At 45.9% G+C, this 19,084-nt stretch overlaps 1 protein-coding gene across 3 annotated transcripts in view; it reads left to right on the top strand.

Moving 5' to 3' along the window:
• actn1 (actinin, alpha 1) overlaps positions 1-19,084 on the top strand; it is a gene marked incomplete in the record, with an annotated part of 133,230 nt that overhangs the window by 35,806 nt on the left and 78,340 nt on the right. For all 3 annotated transcript variants that reach the window (XM_055862479.1, XM_055862478.1, XM_055862480.1), the window contains 1 exon segment: positions 7,947-8,066. In XM_055862479.1, the coding sequence (XP_055718454.1) occupies positions 7,947-8,066 (120 nt within the window).

The raw sequence follows: 19,084 nt of genomic DNA, 5'->3' as shown, positions 1-19,084 counted from the left end.
GGCAGAGAACAGAGATTTTCACAGCGGAGTGCAGTCCATGTATTTCAATGAAGGTGAACATATGGGTATGCGCTGGAAAAACTTCCCAGAACTTTTCCCGAATTCAAACTTTTGTCAGACTTGGCATTGATGCCAGGATGTGTGTATGTGATCTAGTAACACTGTACCCTACTAATAGTATACCCACTGTACCCTACTAATAGTATACCCACTGTACCCTACTAACAGCATACCCACTGTACCCTACTAACAGTATACCCACTGTACCCTACTAACAGCATACCCACTGTACCCTACTAACAGTATACCCACTGTACCCTACTAACAGCATACCCACTGTACCCTACTAACAGTATACCCACTGTACCCTACTAACAGTATACCCACTGTACCCTACTAACAGCATACCCACTGTACCCTACTAACAGTATACCCACTGTACCCTACTAACAGTATACCCATTGTACCCTACTAACAGTATACCCACTGTACCCCACTGTAGCCTACTAACAGTATACCCACTGTACCCTACTAACAGTATACCCACTGTACCCTACTAACAGTATACCCGCTGTACCCTACTAACAGCATACCCACTGTACCCTACTAACAGTATACCCACTGTACCCTACTAACAGCATACCCACTGTACCCTACTAACAGCATACCCACTGTACCCTACTAACAGCATACCCGCTGTACCCTACTAACAGCATACCCGCTGTACCCTACTAACAGCATACCCGCTGTACCCTACTAACAGCATACCCACTGTACCCTACTAACAGCATACCCGCTGTACCCTACTAACAGCATACCCACTGTACCCCACTGTAGCCTACTAACAGTATACCCACTGTACCCTACTAACAGTATACCCACTGTACCCTACTAACAGCATACCCACTGTACCCTACTAACAGTATACCCACTGTACCCTACTAACAGTATACCCACTGTACCCTACTAACAGCATACCCACTGTACCCTACTAACAGCATACCCACTGTACCCTACTAACAGCATACCCACTGTACCCTACTAATAGTATACCCACTGTAGCCTACTAACAGCACCCTACTAATAGTATACCCACTGTACCCTACTAACAGCATACCCACTGTACCCTACTAACAGCATACCCACTGTACCCTACTAACAGCATACCCGCTGTACCCTACTAACAGCATACCCACTGTACCCTACTAACAGCATACCCACTGTACCCTACTAACAGCATACCCACTGTACCCTACTAACAGTATACCCACTGTACCCTACTAACAGTATACCCACTGTACCCCACTGTAGCCTACTAACAGTATACCCACTGTAGCCTACTAACAGTATACCCACTGTACCCTACTAACAGCATACCCACTGTACCCTACTAACAGCATACCCACTGTACCCTACTAACAGCATACCCACTGTACCCTACTAACAGTATACCCACTGTACCCTACTAACAGCATACCCACTGTACCCTACTAACAGCATACCCACTGTACCCCACTGTAGCCTACTAACAGCATACCCACTGTACCCCACTGTACCCTACTAACAGCATACCCACTGTACACCACTGTAGCCTACTAACAGTATACCCACTGTAGCCTACTAACAGTATACCCACTGTAGCCTACTAACAGTATACCCACTGTACCCTACTAACAGTATACCCACTGTACCCCACTGTAGCCTACTAACAGTATACCCACTGTAGCCTACTAACAGTATACCCACTGTAGCCTACTAACAGTATACCCACTGTACCCTACTAACAGCATACCCACTGTACCCTACTAACAGCATACCCACTGTACCCTACTAACAGCATACCCACATGAACATAGTAACAGGTACATAGTAACAGGTACATAGTAACAGGTACATAGTAACAGGAACATAGTAACAGGTACATAGTAACAGGAACATAGTAACAGGTACATAGTAACAGGAACATACCCACAGGTACATAGCAACAGGTACATAGCAACAGGTACATAGCAACAGGAACATAGTAACAGGAACATAGTAACAGGAACATAGTAACAGGTACATAGTAACAGGAACATAGCCACAGGTACATAGCCACAGGTACATAGCAACAGGTACATAGCAACAGGTACATAGCAACAGGAACATAGTAACAGGTACATAGCAACAGGAACATAGCAACAGGAACATACTCCCAGGAACATAGCAACAGGTACATAGTAACAGGTAAATACCCACAGGAACATAGTAACAGGAACATAGTAACAGGTACATAGTAACAGGTACATAGTAACAGGAACATAGTAACAGGTACATAGTAACATGAACATAGTAACAGGTACATAGCAACAGGTACATACCCACAGGAACATAGCAACAGGTACATAGTAACAGGAACATAGTAACTGGAACATAGTAACTGGAACATAGCAACAGGAACATAGCAACAGGAACATAGCAACAGGAACATAGCAACAGGAACATAGCAACAGGAACATAGCAACAGGAACATAGCAACAGGTACATAGCAACAGGAACATAGTCACAGGAACATAGTAACATGTACATACCCACAGGAACATAATAACAGGTACATAGTAACAGGAACGTAGTAACAGGAACATAGCAACAGGAACATAGTAACAGGAACATAGTAACAGGTACATAGTAACAGGTACATAGTAACAGGTACATAGTAACAGGAACATAGTAACAGGAACATACCCACAGGTACATAGCAACAGGTACATAGCAACAGGAACATAGCAACAGGAACATAGTAACAGGAACATAGTAACAGGAACATAGTAACAGGTACATAATAACAGGAACATAGTAACAGGTACATAGTAACAGGTACATAGTAACAGGAACAGGAACATAGTAACAGGAACATAGTAACATGTACATACCCACAGGAACATAGTAACAGGTTCATACCCACAGGTACATAGCAACAGGTACATAGCAACAGGAACATAGCAACAGGAACATAGTAACAGGAACATAGTAACATGTACATACCCACAGGAACATAGTAACAGGTACATACCCACAGGAACATAATAACAGGTACATAGTAACAGGAACATAGTAACAGGAACATAGTAACAGGTACATAGTAACAGGAACATAGTAACAGGAACATAGTAACAGGTACATAGTAACAGGTACATAGTAACAGGTACATACCCACAGGAACATAGTAACATGTACATACCCACAGGAACATAGTAACAGGTACATACCCACAGGTACATAGCAACAGGTACATAGTAACAGGAACATACCCACAGGAACATAGCAACAGGTACATAGTAACAGGAACATAGTAACAGGAACATAGCAACAGGAACACAGCAACAGGAACATAGCAACAGAAACATAGTAACAGGTACATAGTAACAGGTACATAGTAACAAGGACATAGCAACAGGAACGTAGCAACAGGTACATAGCAACAGGAACATAGCAACAGGAACATAGCAACAGGAACATAGCAACAGGAACATAGCAACAGGAACATAGCAACAGGTACATAGCAACAGGTACATAGCAACAGTACATAGCAACAGGAAAGGAACATAGCAACAGGAACATAGCAACAGGAACATAGCAACAGGAACATAGCAACAGGAACATAGCAACAGGTACATAGCAACAGGTACATAGCAACAGGTACATAGCAACAGGTACATAGCAACAGGAACATAGCAACAGGAACATAGCAACAGGAACATAGCAACAGGAACATAGCAACAGGTACATAGCAACAGGAACATATTAACAGGAACATATTAACAGGAACATATTAACAGGAACATATTAACAGGAACATAGCAACAGGAACATAGCAACAGGAACATAGCAACAGGAACATAGCAACAGGAACATACCCACAGGGGCATTGCTCTGCGAGGTGTTCCTGTCAGAGGGAAACAGATGATGGTGAAAGTTAGAGGGTGTTAGCTAAACAGACTCAGGTCTAGAGTAGTCACCAGCTTTCTCCAACACTGACTTTACGATACACACCTAGAATATCATCCTGTGACAGGAAAGGGGCCTGAATGCCAAGTGTCACGTCTGGAGGAAACATGGCACCATCCCTACGGTGAAGCATGGTGGTGGCAGCATCATGCTGTGGGGATGTTTTTCAGTGGCAGGGACTGGGAGACTAGTCAGGATCGAGGGAATGATGGACAAAGTACAGAGAGATCCCTGATGAAAACCTGCTTCAGAATGCTCAGGACCTCAGACTGGGGCGAAGTTTCACCTTCCAACAGGACAACGACCCTAAGCACACAGCCAAGACAACGCAGGAGTGGCTTCGGGACAAGTCTCTGAATGTCCTTGAGTGGCCCAGCCAGAGCCTGGACTTGAACCTGATCGAACATCTCTGGAGAGACCTGAAAATAGTTGTGCAGCAGCTCTCCCCGTCCAACCTGACAGAGCTTGAAAGGATCTGCAGAGAAGAAACTCCCCAAATACAGGTGTGAAAAGCTTGTAGCGTCATACCCAAGAAGACTCAAGGCTGTAATCGCTGCCAAAGGTGCTTCAACAAATTACTGAGTAAAGGGTCTGAATTCTTATGTAAATCAGTTTTCTATCTTTAATAAATTGTACCAGATTGCATACCAGAGAGAATACTATAGACATCAAGAAAGCTAGTCAGTTTATTATTGACAAGTTTTCCCAACACTTTTGTTAAACCTATAACAATTAGGACCAGCTTGATCTCCCCCTTTAAATAAAGGACGAACCGTGGCTGCCTTCCAAGCAATGGGAACCTCCCCAGAAAGGAGAGACAGGTTAAAAAGGTTGGATATAAGCTAGGCGATGATAGGGGTTGTAACCTAAACCATCTGACCAAGATGTGTTTTTGGGGTCAAGTTTCAGGAGCTCCTCTAGCACCTCGGACTGAGTGACCGCCTGCAGGGAGAAACTTTGTAGCGGGGCAGGGGAAAAAGAGGGAGGAGCTTCGGGGACAGTCGCATTAAAAGGGGTGGGAGAAGAGGAAATATTGAACGGGCAAGGAGGCTGAGTCCAATAGGAATCCAGACTTAATGAAGTGGTGATTAAAGAGCTCAGCCATGTGCTCCTTGTCAGTAACAACCACATCAACATTAAGGGACATGGGCAGCTGTGAGGAGGAGGGTTTATTCTCCAGGTCTTTAACCGTATCCCAGAACTTCTTGGGGTTAGACCCACAGAGAGAGAACTGCTCCTTAAAGTTACTAACTTTGGTCTTCCGGATAGCCTGAGTGCACTTATTTCTCATTTGCCTGAACGAGAGCCAGTCAACCTGAGTATGCGTGTGCCGAGCCTTTCGCCAAATGCAATTCTTGAGGTGGAGTAACTCTGCCAGATCACGGTCGAACCAGGGGCTGAACCTGTTTTTAATTGTCATTTTCTTTATGTGGGCGTGTTTGTTAACAATACCACTGAAAATATTTAAAAAATAAGGTCCAAGCGTCTTCGACAGAGGGGATCAAGCCGATTCTATACCATTTTACAGCTATGACAGTCTATTATTACAAATCAGTCTGACAGTACTTTCAATCTGAAGGAAGTATGTTTTTGAAGTGACAGAAATGATTTAGAAAGGTATTGGGAAGTGACAAGAAAATCACCAGGCAATAATTAATCTTCTGTGTAGAAAATATAATTGCTTTCAATGATGTGGTGCTTTTCCCCCCCAGTCTGATTATGCATGGTTCTATCCACTCTCTTCTCTAACGAGTCATGCACAGCTTGTGAGCAGCTCGTGTTTCTGACAATCTTAGCTTTCAGGAATTGGGTCATAATAGCTCCAACTGTTTAAAAGTTAGAGACGCATTTTTGCAGGAGATAAAACAGAAACCAACTGCGTTCTATGAACAGTTCTATTGCCTTAGTAACACATTTTTATTTTATTCAGAGCTTGTCTCGCGACCTCATTTTCAAATCAGGCGAACCCTTTGGGGACACGCGGCGAGGCAGACGTGAACGAATAAATAAAAAAAAATGTACGTGACATACATTTAATAAGGTACCTGTACATAATAAAGCAATGTTAGAATTGCAAACATAGCTAAGTGTCACATCAGCTAATTGCCGTCGAAGTTAGCTAACTACCTAGCTCTCGAAAACCCTTCTTACTGTATTATCCGTAGGGTTTTCTGCGGTTAGCTTCTCCCATGGTTGGCTGCATCTGAACTACAATCCAAGCGCTCTGTTTTAACATTTAGAAACATCAATAATCATCACTTGCTAAACGGTTTTGCGAAACATATGTTGATATGCCCCTTATCTTCCATATCAGCGAGAATGCCAGGTGGTGGGCTATGTCTTCCGTCTGTCTTCCGTAAAAAAAGCGATGTAACGTGGAGATATGGGAACACTATAAACCTAACTCTTTTACCCTTTTTGTTTTTTGAAAATTATTTCTCGCTGATATGAAAGATGTATTTGTTTTGTATTTGTTTTGTTTGTGTTTCTAAAATCCCCTATGGCAAAAATGAATGATGGAAACATTATTGGAACCATTTCCCTGTTTGACCGCTAGGTTTTATGGGTATTATGACCCGTACTGTGGTACTCTATTGTAGGAGGCAACGTCTGCTAGGCCCTAACTTTCTATGTTGATAGCTACAGGTACCTACAGTGGGGAGAACAAGTATTTGATACACTGCCGATTTTGCAGGTTTTCCTACTTACAAAGCATGTAGAGGTCTGTCATTTTTTTAATCATAGGTACACTTCAACTGTGAGAGACGGAATCTAAAACATAAATCCAGAAAATTACATTGTATGAATTTTAAGTAATTAATTTGCATTTTATTGCATGACATACGTATTTGTGAATTTATTTTTCAACTCTCACAGGACATTTCTGATCCCCAGCAACATGGGCTCTCCCACAACTGCAACAGACTAGTTTTTCCTCCAAAACGACACACTTCCTTTGTCCCTCCTGCACACTTCCTTTGTCCCTCCTGCACACTTCTCACACCTCGGTATCTCCCTCCTACACTCTAATGCAACGTGACCATAACCGTTGCACCTAAAAGACTGTAGCGGGTTCGGAAAACAAACGGGATAGCTAACATATCTTAGCATGACTCTATCAGGCAAACACTCAATATCGAAACTGAAAAGTATAGATAGGGTCTCCTCAGTCTCGTGCTCGGCACCGGATCTGCGTCTCACCAAATGGTGTGCTTCAGAGACACCAGGAATTTTCATCGTCAGTTGATCCATCTCCACACTCAAAGCCACCATAATAATCACTCCCTTCATCCGGAGAGCAAAGCTAGACACAGCTGTTTTCCCGAGGTGCGTGACACAGAGAGTCCACTCCCAACACGAACTCTTCCTCTTCACTTTTGTCAGATTTGATTTCTGAACTTCCATAGAAACCCCCCCCCCCCCCCCCCCCCCCCCCCCCCCCCCGGTGTCAAAGGCATCCTGAAAAGTAGCTTAAAAGTCGCTGGAAGAGTCTGCGAACTCGCTAAATATAGCGACAAAGTTGCTAAGTTGTCAACACTGGTACCAATTTGACTGGGCGGGACCGGCAGCAGTAAGAGGAGATATTCAAATCAAAGAAGAACTTTCATTGGTCAATTTTATCAGACCGCTAGGTGGCGTTATGCGCCAGGCCAAAAACATCAACCCACCTGACATTACACAAAAAGGGCATTATCATAATTTTCACAATTTCAGAGTGTTATTTTGACATCTTAGTGTGGAAGTATCATGTTTTTAACTACAGTGGGCCTTTAAATATTGAATACACTACAAGTTAGCATTTCCTGCTGTGATCATCTTGCAACAACAGGATGATCAAATTATGATACTGCACCTGTAGATATTCTATATAAAGGTAAAGGATACAGGTGTTGTTTAACATCTCACTCCACAGTGTCATAAGTCTGACCCCTGACCCCTTCTGTCTGTTTCCTGTCCAGGAGAGCGCTTGGCCAAACCAGAGAGAGGCAAGATGAGAGTCCACAAGATCTCCAACGTCAACAAAGCTCTCCACTATATCACCAGTAAAGGAGTCAAACTGGTGTCCATCGGAGCTGAGGGTGAGTTGAAAACCTTAAAAAGACTGTAAAAATAAGTGACTGACACACTTCTGCATTCATTTAGATAGAGTGAAGACCCTGGTCACATGATACTGGACTGTCTTATATACACAGTAACAATGAAAGAAATGCCTGAAATTAGATCCCCCTACATACTGTTTTTCACGAGAAAGAGGTGCTCTTTTGCACTGTTAAAACAATCTAGTAAAATGTGGAGGAGGAGTTAAGACGAATGCAGAAGATGACGCCGGAGGGGATGGCTGCCGTGTCACGGGCTCCTAACCAATCGTGCTATTCGGTGTGTTTTTTACCCCCGGTGTTTGTAACTTTTTTTTGTACATAATGTTTCTGCCACCGTCTCTTATGACCGAGAAAAAAAAAGAGCTTCTGGATATCAGAACAGAACTCATCTCGGACTGGACAAAGATTTTTTCTTTAACGAATTGGAGGCGAAAGATTAACGGCTCCTCCCGGACCAAATCCCTGTCATTCGCATGAAGACGCCTTTGCGAGAATTCGTTGGCGTGTGGATCATTTGCCTTTACCATCCGTCCTACTGGCGAACGTGCAATCACTGGAGAATAAACTGGATGAGCTCCGTTCGAGACTATCCTACCAATGGGACAGTAAAAACTGTAATATCTTATGTTTCACCGAGTCATGGCTGAACGAGGACAGTTGGCTGGGTTTTCCTTGCATCGGCAAGACAGAACAGCAACCTCCAGTAAGACGAGGGGTGGTGGTGTGTGTCTATTTGTCAACAACAGCTGGTGTGCAACGTCTAATATTAAAGATGTCTCGAGGTTTTGCTCGGCTGAGGTAGAGTACCTCATGATAAGCTGTATACCACACTATTTACCAAGAGTTTTCATCTATATTTTTTGTAGATGTCTATTTACCACCACAAAATGATGCAGGCACTATGACCACACTCAACGAGCTGTATAAGGCCATAAACAAACAAGTGGCCGGAGACTTTAAAGCAGAAAAACTGTTTTACCTAATTTCTACCAGTATGTCACATGTGCAACCACAGGGGAAAAAAACTCTAGACCACCTTTACTCCACACACAGAGACGCATACAAAGCTCTCCCTCACCCTCCATTTGGCAAATCTGACCATCATTTTTTCCTCCTAATTCCTGCTTACAAGCAAAAACTCAAGCAGGAAGTACCAGTGACTTGCTCAATACAGAAGTGGTCTGATGACACGGATGCTAAGCTACAGGACTGTTTTGCTAGCACAGACTGGAATATGTTCCGGGATTCATCCGATGGCTTTGAGGAGTATACCACATCAGTAACCCCACAGTGACCGTACGTACATATCCCAACCAGAAGCCATGGATTACAGGCAACATCCGCACTGCGCTAAAGGCTAGACCTGCCATTTTCAAGGAGAGGGACACTAATCCGGACGCTTCTAAGAAATCCTGCTATGCCATCTGATGAACCATCAAACAGGCAAAGCGTCAATACAGGACTAAGATTGAATCCTACTACACCTGCTCTGACGTTCGTCAGATAAGGCAGGGCTTGCAAACTATTACAGATTACAAAGGGAAACCCAGCCGCGAGCTGCCCAGTGACACGAGCATACCAGACGAGCTAAAACCTTCTATGCTCGCTTCACGGCAAGCAACACTGAACCATGCATGAGAGCACCAGCTGTTCCGGATTACTGTGTGATCCCGTAGCCGATGTGAGTAAGACCTTTAAACAGGTCAACATTCACAATGCCGCAGGGCCAGAAGGATTACCAGGACGTGTACTTAGAGCATGCGCTGACCAACTGGCAACTGTCTACACTGACTTTTTCAACTCTCCCTGACCGAGTCTGTAATACCTACGTGTTTCAAGCAGACCTCCATATTCCCTGTGCCCAAGAAATCCAAGGTAACCTGCCTAAATGACTATTGCCCCGCAGCACTCACGTCTGTAGCCATGAAGTGCTTTGAAAGGCTGGTCATGACTCACATCAACACCATCATCCCAGAAACCCTACACCCACTCCAAACTGATACCACCCCAACAGATCCACAGATGACGCATTCCACTCCACACTGCCTTTTCCCACCTAAAAAAAAAAGGAACACCTACGTGAGAATGCTGTTCTTTGACAACAGCTCAGCATTCAACACCGTAGTGCCATCAATGCTCATCACTAAGCTAAGGACTGCAACTAGATCCTGACCCCCCCCCCCCCCCCCCCCCAGGTGATAAGTCTGACACACAGATTCTCAACATAAGTCTGACACACAGATTCTCAACATTGGGCCCCACAGGGGTTTACGCTTAGTCTTCACCCATGACGGCAACACCATCATTACGTTTGCTGACAACACAGTGGTGATAGACCTGATCACCGACAACAATGAGAACAGCGGGGATGAGATCAGAGACCTGTCAGTGTGGTGCCAGGACAACCAACTCTCCCTCAACGTGAGCAAGACAAAAGAGCTGATTGTGGACTACAGGAAAAGGGGGGCCGAGTACGCCACCATTCACATCGACGTTACGTTACTGTCGTGGAGTGGGTCGATCACTTCAAGTTCCTTGGCGTTCACGTCACTAACAAACTATCATAGTCCAAACACACCATGACAGTCGTGAAGCAGGCACGACAAAGCCTATTCCCCCTCAGGAGACTGAAAAGATTTGGTATGGGTCCCCAGATCCTCAACAAGTTCTACAGCTGCACCATCGAGAGCATCCTGACAGGTTGCATCACAACAGCGCCTATTCCCCCAAGCCTTTAGTTAATCAGCTAATCGAATGCTACCCAGACCCCCTTTTTTACACTTTACTATTTTGGTATTTCATTAGGACTAGGATTGCAAAAAGGATTGCAAAAGCAGTAGCTACTCTTCCTGGGTTCCACACAAAACATGAAACATAATACAGAATGACATAATACAGAACATCATTAGACAAGAACAGCTCAAGGACAGAACTACACACATTTAAAAACATCACACATCACACAGCCTCCATATCAATACACACACAAACTATCTAGGTCAAATAGGGGAGAGACGTTGTGCCGTGAGGTGTTGCTTTATCTGTTTATTAAAACCAGGTTTGCTGTTTATTTGATCAATATGAGATGGAAGGGAGTTCCGTGAAATAAGGGCTCTATATGATACTGTACGCTTTCTTGAATTTGTTTTGGATTTGGGTACTGTGAAAAAAACCCTGGTGGCATGTCTGGTGGGATAAGTGTGTGTGTCAGAGCTGTGTGTAAGTTGACTATGCAAACATTTTGGGATTTTCAACTCATTAAAGTTACTCATAAAAAGAAGTGATGCAGTCAGTCTCTCCTCAACTCTTAGCCAAGAGAGACTGGCATGCATAGTATTAATATTAGCCCTCTGATTATAATTAAGAGCAAAAAGACACTCAGACCATGAGAAACAAGATTCTATGGTTTGATGAAACAAAGATTTAACTCTTTGGCCTGAATGCCAAGCGTCACGTCTGGAGGAAACCTGGCACCATTCCTACGGTGAAGCATGGTGGTGGCAGCATCATGTTGTGGGGATGTTTTTCAGTGGCAGGGAGACTAGTCAGGATCGAGGGAAAGATGAACAGAGAAAAGTACAAAGAGATCCTTGATGAAAACCTGCTCCAGAGCGCTCAGCACCTCAGACTGGGGCGAAGGTTCACCTTCCAATAGGACAACGACCCTAAGCACAGAGCCAAGACAACGCAGGATTGGCTTTGGTACAAGTCTCTGAATGTCCTTGAGTGGCTCAGCCAGAGCCCAGACTTGAACCCGATTGAGCATCTCTGGAGAGTCCTGAAAATAGCTGTGCAGCGACGCTCCCCATCCAACCTGACAGAGCTTGAGAGGTTCTGCAGAGAAGAATGGGAGAAACTCCCCAAATACAGGTGTCCCAAGCTTGTAGCATACCCAAGAAGACTCAAGGCTGTAATCGCTGCCAAAGCTGCTTCAACAAAGTACTGAGTAAAGGGTCTGAACACTTATGCAAATGTAATATTTCAGTTTTTTTTAATAATTAATTTGCAACATTTTCTAAAAACCTGTTTTTGCTTTGTCATTTTGGAGTATTGTGTGCAGATTGATCAGGGGGGAAAAATATTTAATCAATTTTAGACTAAGGCTGTAACGTAACAAATTGTGGAAAAAGTCAAGGGGTCTGAATACTTTCGGATTGTACTGTATGTTGAAGAGATTGGAGCTCAATCTTAATCCCTGCCTCACCCCACGGCCCTTTGGAAATAACTGTGTGTGGTTTTTTCCAATTTTAACTGCACACTTGTTTTGTTTTTTAAATCAACAAAGCATGAGAAGACTTTGCCTTTGTTTTGGTTTGTTTGTTTGTCAATTAGTGTGTGCAGGGTGAATACGTGGTCTGTCGTACGGTCATTTGGTAAAAAGCCAATTTGACGTTTGTTCAGTACATTGTTTTCACTGAGGAAATGTACGAGTCTGCTGTTAATGATAACGCAGAGGATTTCCCCAAGGTTGCTGTTGATGCATATCTCACGGTAGTTATTGGGGTCAAATTTGTCTAAAGCTTTGTGGATTGGGGTGATCAGTCCTTGGTTCCAAATACTGGAGAAGATGCCAGAGCTGAGGATGATGTTAAAGAGTTTAAGTATAGCCAATTGGAATTTGTGGTCTGTATATTTTATAATTTCATTGAGGATACCATCAACACCACAGGCCTTTTTTGGTTGGAGGGTTTTTATTTTGTTCTGTAGTTCATTCAAGGTAATTGGAGAATCCAGTGGGTTCTGGTAGTCTTTAATAGTTGATTCTAAGATTTGTAATTGATCATGAATATGTTTTTGCTGTTTGTTCTTTGTTAAAGAGCCAAAAAGATTGGAGAAATGATTTATCCATACATCTCCATTTTGGATAGATAACTCTTCGTGTTGTTGTTTGTTTAGTGTTTTCCAATTTTCCCAGAAGTGGTTAGAGTCTATGGATTCTTCAATTACATTGAGCTGATTTCTGACATGCTGTTCCTTCTTTTTCCGTAGTGTATTTCTGTATTGTTTTAGTGATTCACCATAGTGAAGGCGTAGACTCAGGTTTTCCGGGTCTCTATGTTTTTGGTTGGATTGGTTTCTCAATTTCTTTCTTTGGTTTTTGCATTCTGTTATCAAACCATTTCTCTTTTTTTCTTAAGTTGTCTGCTTGACATTTTTAGATTTCAGAGGGTAGCAGAAAAGTCAAATATACTGTTTATTGACATCATTTGAGTCAATTGGAGGTGTACCTGTGGATGTATTTCAAGGCTTACCTTCAAACTCAGTGCCTCTGCTTGACATCATGGGAATATCAAAAGAAATCAGCCAAGACCTCAGAAAAAACATTGTCGACCTCCACAAGTCTGGTTCATCCTTGGGAGCAATGTCCAAACGCCTGAAGGTACCACGTTCATCTGCACAAACAATAGTATGCAAGTATAAACACCACGGGACCACGCAGCCGTCATACCGCCTAGGAAGGAGACGTGTTCTGTCTCCTCGAGATGAACGTACTTTGGTGTGAAAAGTGCAAATCAATCCCAGAACAACAGCAAAGGACCTTGTGAAGATGCTGGAGGAAACAGGTACAAAAGTATCTATATCCACAGTAAAACGAGTCCTATATTGACATAACCTGAAAGGCCGCTCAGCAAGGAAGAAGCCACTGCTCCAAAACCGCCATAAAAAAGCCAGACTACGGTTTAGAACTGCACATGGGGACAAAGATCGTACTTTTTGGAGAAATGTCCTCTGGTCTGATGAAACAAAAATAGAACTGTTTGGCCATAATGACCATTGTTATGTTTGGAGGAAAAAGGGGGATGCTTGCAAGCCAAAGAACACCATCCAAACCGTGAAGCACGGGGGTGGCAGCATCATGTTGTGGTGGTGCTTTGCTGCAGGAGGGACTGGTGCACTTCACAAAATAGATGGCATCATGAGGTATGTGGATATATTGAAGCAATATCTCAAGACATCAGTCAGGAAGTTAAAGCTTGGTCGCAAATGGGTCTTCCAAATGGACAATGACCAAAAGCATACTTCCAAAGTTGTGGCAAAATGGCTTAAGGACAACTAAGTCAAGGTATTGGAGTGGCCATCACAAAGTCCTGACCTCAATCCTAAAGAAAATTTGTGGGCAGAACTGAAAAAGCGTGTGCAAGGGGGCCTACAAACCTGACTCAGTTACACCAGCTCTGTCAGGAGGAATGGGCCAAAATTCACCCAGTTTATTGTGGGAAGCTTGTGGAAGACTAACCGAGACGTTTGACCCAAGTTAAACAATTTAAAAGCAATGCTACCAAATACTAATTGAGTTCATGTAAACTTCTGACCCACTGTGAATGTGATGAAATAAATAAAAGCTGAAATAAATCATTCTCTCTACTATTATTCTGACATTTCAGATTCTTAAAATAAAGTGGTGATCCTAACTGACCTAAAACAGGGATTTTTACTTTGTGAAATTGTGAATAACTGAGTTTAAATGTATTTGGCTAAGGTGTATGTAAACTTCCGACTTCAACTGTACATACCCAGCGTGCGACAGAGGTGCAGGAGTTGTGACCCATTTTTGTTGGTTGTTTTGTCATAGTTGTGCCTAGGGGGGCATATGGGGGGGGGGGGGGGGGGGGATCCTGACACCACCAGGTGGGTGTTTGTCCCCCTGTGTGCTGAGGGTGTCAGGTTCTTGTCCAGTTCTGGCATTTAGCTCTCCACAGACTAGTGCATGTCCCTGGGCCTGGAAATGATTGATCTCCCCCTCTAGGATGGAGCTGTCATAGTTAAAGTATGGGGATTCTAGTGGGGGGGATGTAGGTAGCACACACAAGGACATTTTTCTCTGTTGAGATAATTTCCTTATTAATTTCTAGCCAGATGTAAAATGTTCCTGTTTTGATTAATTTAATAGAGTGAGTTAGGTCTGCTCTATACCAAAGTTGCATACCCCCTGAGTCCCTTCCCTGTTTCAGACCTGGTAGTTTGGTGGATGGGACTACCAGCTCTCTGTAAACTAGAGGGCAACCAGTGGGTCATGCTCCTCTATACCATGTTTCTTGTAGGATGGCAATTCCTCTATTTCTTATTTCCTTGATGAAGTCTTGGTGCCTCTCTCTCCCCATCTTTCTCTGTCTCACTCTCTCTGTCTCTCTCCCCCCTCTCGCTATGTTTTTCTCCCTCTCTCTCCTCCCTCCTCTCTCCCCATCTTTCTCTCTCTCTGTCTCACTATCTCTCTCCTTCTCTCTCTCTCCCTCCCTCTCGCTATGTTTTTCTCCCTCTCTCCTCCCTCCTCTCTCCCCATCTTTCTCTCTCTCTGTCTCACTATCTCTCTCCTTCTCTCTCTCTCCCTCCCTCTCTCTCTCTGTTTCTCCTTCTCTCTCTCTCTCTCTCTCTCTCTCTCTCTCTCTCTCTCTCTCTCTCTCTCTCTCTCTCTCTCTCTCTCTCTCTCTCTTTCTCCCTCCCCCTATCTTTCTCGATCTCTTTCTGTCTCTCTCTCTCTCTCTCTCTTCTTCTCCTGGAGTTAATCCACAGCAAAGCCAAAATAAAAGAGCCTAAACCAGACTTGCATTCCAGACAGATTAGCCGATTGGAATCCCCTCTTGGACGCACGGCCCTGCTGCCCTGGGACTGGGAGGGGGGGGGGGGGCAGGACAGGGGGGGGCTGGATACAGTTAGCCTAGGCTTGTTAGAAGGCTAACAGGCAGGCTGAAGGCAGCTTGACTGGACGAGGGGTGGGGCTTGGGGGCGGGGGCAGGAGTTCAGGCGGTGGAAACTAATAACAGAGGCTACAGCTCATGGAAGGCGGCAGGGCAGGCAGAGGGCCATATGAGGTGATGGGGGTAAGGGGTTAGTGACAGGAGACAGGAGACAGGGTGGGCAGGCAGAGGGCCATATGAGGTGATGGGGGTAAGGGGTTAGTAACAGGAGACAGGAGACAGGGTGGCTTGGTCCAAAGTGCCACCCTATTCCCTATTGAGTGCACTGCATTTGACCAGAGACCCTTGCACACTCTATAGATGCTTTACCCATTACATTTTTGGGAGCATATATAGAATGTGTCTATGGATCCTGGGGAACAGGGTCCTAGGGAGCAGGGTCCTAGGGAACAGGGTCCTAGGGAACAGGGTCCTAGGGAACAGGGTCCTAGGGAACAGGGTCCTGGGGAACAGGGTCCTAGGGAACAGGGTCCTAGAGAACAGGGTCCTAGGGAGCAGGGTCCTAGGGAGCAGGGTCCTGGGGAACAGGGTCCTAGGGAACAGGATCTTGGGGAACAGGGTCCTGGGGAACAGGGTCCTGGGGAACAGGGTCCTAGGGAACAGGGTCCTAGGGAACAGGGTCCTAGGGAGCAGGGTCCTAGGGAGCAGGATCCTGGGGAACAGGATCCTGGGGAACAGGATCCTGGGGAGCAGGGTCCTGGGGAGAAGGGTCCTGGGGAACAGGATCTTGGGGAACAGGGTCCTAGGGAACAGGATCCTGGGGAACAGGGTCCTAGGGAACAGGATCTTGGGGAACAGGGTCCTAGGGAACAGGATCCTGGGGAACAGGGTCCTGGGGAGCAGGGTCCTGGGGAGCAGGGTCCTAGGGAGCAGGGTCCTGGGGAGCTGTATCCTGGGTAACAGGATCCTAGGGAGCAGCATCCTGGGGAGCAGGGTCCTAGGGAGCAGGGTCCTGGGGAGCTGTGTCCTAGAGAACGGGGTCCTAGGAAACAGGGTCCTAGGGAACAGGATCTTGGGGAACAGGGTCCTAGGGAGCAGGGTCCTGGGGAACAGGGTCCTAGGGAACAGGGTCCTAGGGAACAGGATCTTGGGGAACAGGGTCCTAGGGAACAGGGTCCTGGGGAGCAGGGTCCTAGGGAACAGGATCCTGGGGAGCAGGATCCTAGGGAACAGGATCCTGGGGAACAGGGTCCTGGGGAACAGGGTCCTAGGGAACAGGGTCCTAGGGAACAGGGTCCTGGGGAACAGGATCTTGGGGAACAGGGTCCTAGGGAACAGGGTCCTGGGGAACTGGGTCCTAGAGAACGGGGTCCTAGGAAACAGGGTCCTAGGAAACAGGGTCCTAGGGAGCAGGGTCCTAGGGAACAGTATCCTGGGGAGCAGGGTCCTAGGGAACAGGGTCCTAGGGAACAGGGTCCTAGGGAACAGGGTCCTGGGGAACAGGGTCCTAGGGAACAGGATCCTGGGGAGCAGGATCCTAGGGAACAGGATCCTAGGGAGCAGGGTCCTAGGGAACATGATCCTGGGGAGCAGGGTCCTAGGGAACATGATCCTGGGGAGTAGGGAACAGGGTCCTAGGGAGCAGGGTCCTAGGGAACAGGGTCCTAGGGAGCAGGGTCCTAGGGAACAGGGTCCTAGGGAGCAGGATCCTAGGGAGCAGGGTCCTAGGGAGCAGGGTCCTAGGGAACAGTATCCTGGGGAGCAGGGTCCTAGGGAACAGGGTCCTAGGGAACAGGGTCCTAGGGAACAGGGTCCTAGGGAGCAGGGTCCTAGGGAACAGGGTCCTAGGGAGCAGGGTCCTGGGGAACAGGGTCCTAGGGAACAGGGTCCTGGGGAACAGGGTCCTAGGGAACAGGGTCCTAGGGAACAGGGTCCTAGGGAACAGGATCTTGGGGAACAGGGTCCTAGGGAACAGGATCCTGGGGAGCAGGGTCCTAGGGAACAGGATCCTGGGGAGCAGGATCCTAGGGAGCTGGGTCCTAGGGAACAGGGTCCTGGGGAACAGGATCTTGGGGAACAGGGTCCTAGGGAACAGGGTCCTGGGGAGCTGGGTCCTGGGGAGCTGGGTCCTAGGGAGCAGGGTCCTAGGGAGCAGGGTCCTAGGGAACAGGGTCCTGGGGAGCAGGGTCCTAGGGAACAGGGTCCTGGGGAGCAGGATCCTAGGGAGCAGGGTCCTAGGGAACATGATCCTAGGGAGCAGGGTCCTAGGGAACAGGGTCCTGGGGAGCAGGGTCCTGGGGAACAGGGTCCTAGGGAACAGGGTCCTGGGGAACAGGGTCCTGGGGAACAGGGTCCTAGGGAACAGGGTCCTAGGGAGCAGGGTCCTAGGGAACAGGGTTCTAGGGAACAGGGTCCTAGGGAACAGGGTCCTAGGGAACAGGGTCCTGGGGAACAGGGTCCTGGGGAACAGGGTCCTGGGGAACAGGATCTTGGGGAACAGGATCTTGGAGAACAGGGTCCTAGGGAACAGGGTGCAGATTTGTCGTTCCCTCCCCCAGATGGATGTATCATTTTCAGTCCATCCCTAATCTTGACATGTTTATAAAAACATTATATTTTTGGGGTAAATTGTCTTGAAATATTGTGTTTTTTTTAAGCATTAAACTTTATGACCCTACCTCACCTGATGATGCCATATTTTTTGACCTGTGTTTTGTTTGCTGTGAGATGTGGAGAACTTCCAGAACCCAAACAGGTTTAAAAATAATAATATTTGTAATACCTTTATTTAACTAGGCAAGTCAGTTAGGAACAAATTCTTATTTTCAATGACGGCCTAGGAACAGTGGGTTAACTGCCTTGTTCAGGGGCAGAACGACAGATTTTTACCGTGTCAGCTCGGGGATTTGATTTCGCAACCTTTCGGTTACTAGTCCAACGCTCTAACCACTAGGCTACCTACCGTCCCAGTTCAGTGACTGTGTAACACATACACTGTGTATCCTAGCTGTGTTTTCTGAGATTAGGAGGTAGAAACATACGATTCATTTGGGGAGGAGAGGAGCGGCAGGGTGACCTAGAGAGAGTAGGAGGAGAGGGTTCACATCATCAATCAATCAATCAATCATCAATCAAGTTTATTTTATATAGCCCTTCGTACATCAGCTAATATCTCGAAGTGCTGTACAGAAACCCAGCCTAAAACCCCCAAAACAGCAAGCAATGCAGGTGTAGAAGCATCATCAACAACAACATCGGAGAGCAATGACTCAAAAGAGTCTGCTAGTTTGATGCTGCCTACAGAGTAGATCACCACAGACAAACTATTGACGTATTGATCCAGAACTTCTGTAAATGAAC

The sequence above is a fragment of the Salvelinus fontinalis genome, chromosome 15 (genome assembly GCF_029448725.1).
Source record: "Salvelinus fontinalis isolate EN_2023a chromosome 15, ASM2944872v1, whole genome shotgun sequence".
NCBI classification, from domain to species: Eukaryota; Metazoa; Chordata; class Actinopteri; order Salmoniformes; family Salmonidae; genus Salvelinus; species Salvelinus fontinalis.
The sequence above is the reverse complement of the archived record's forward strand: the minus strand, read 5'-3'. Positions and strand labels throughout refer to the sequence as shown.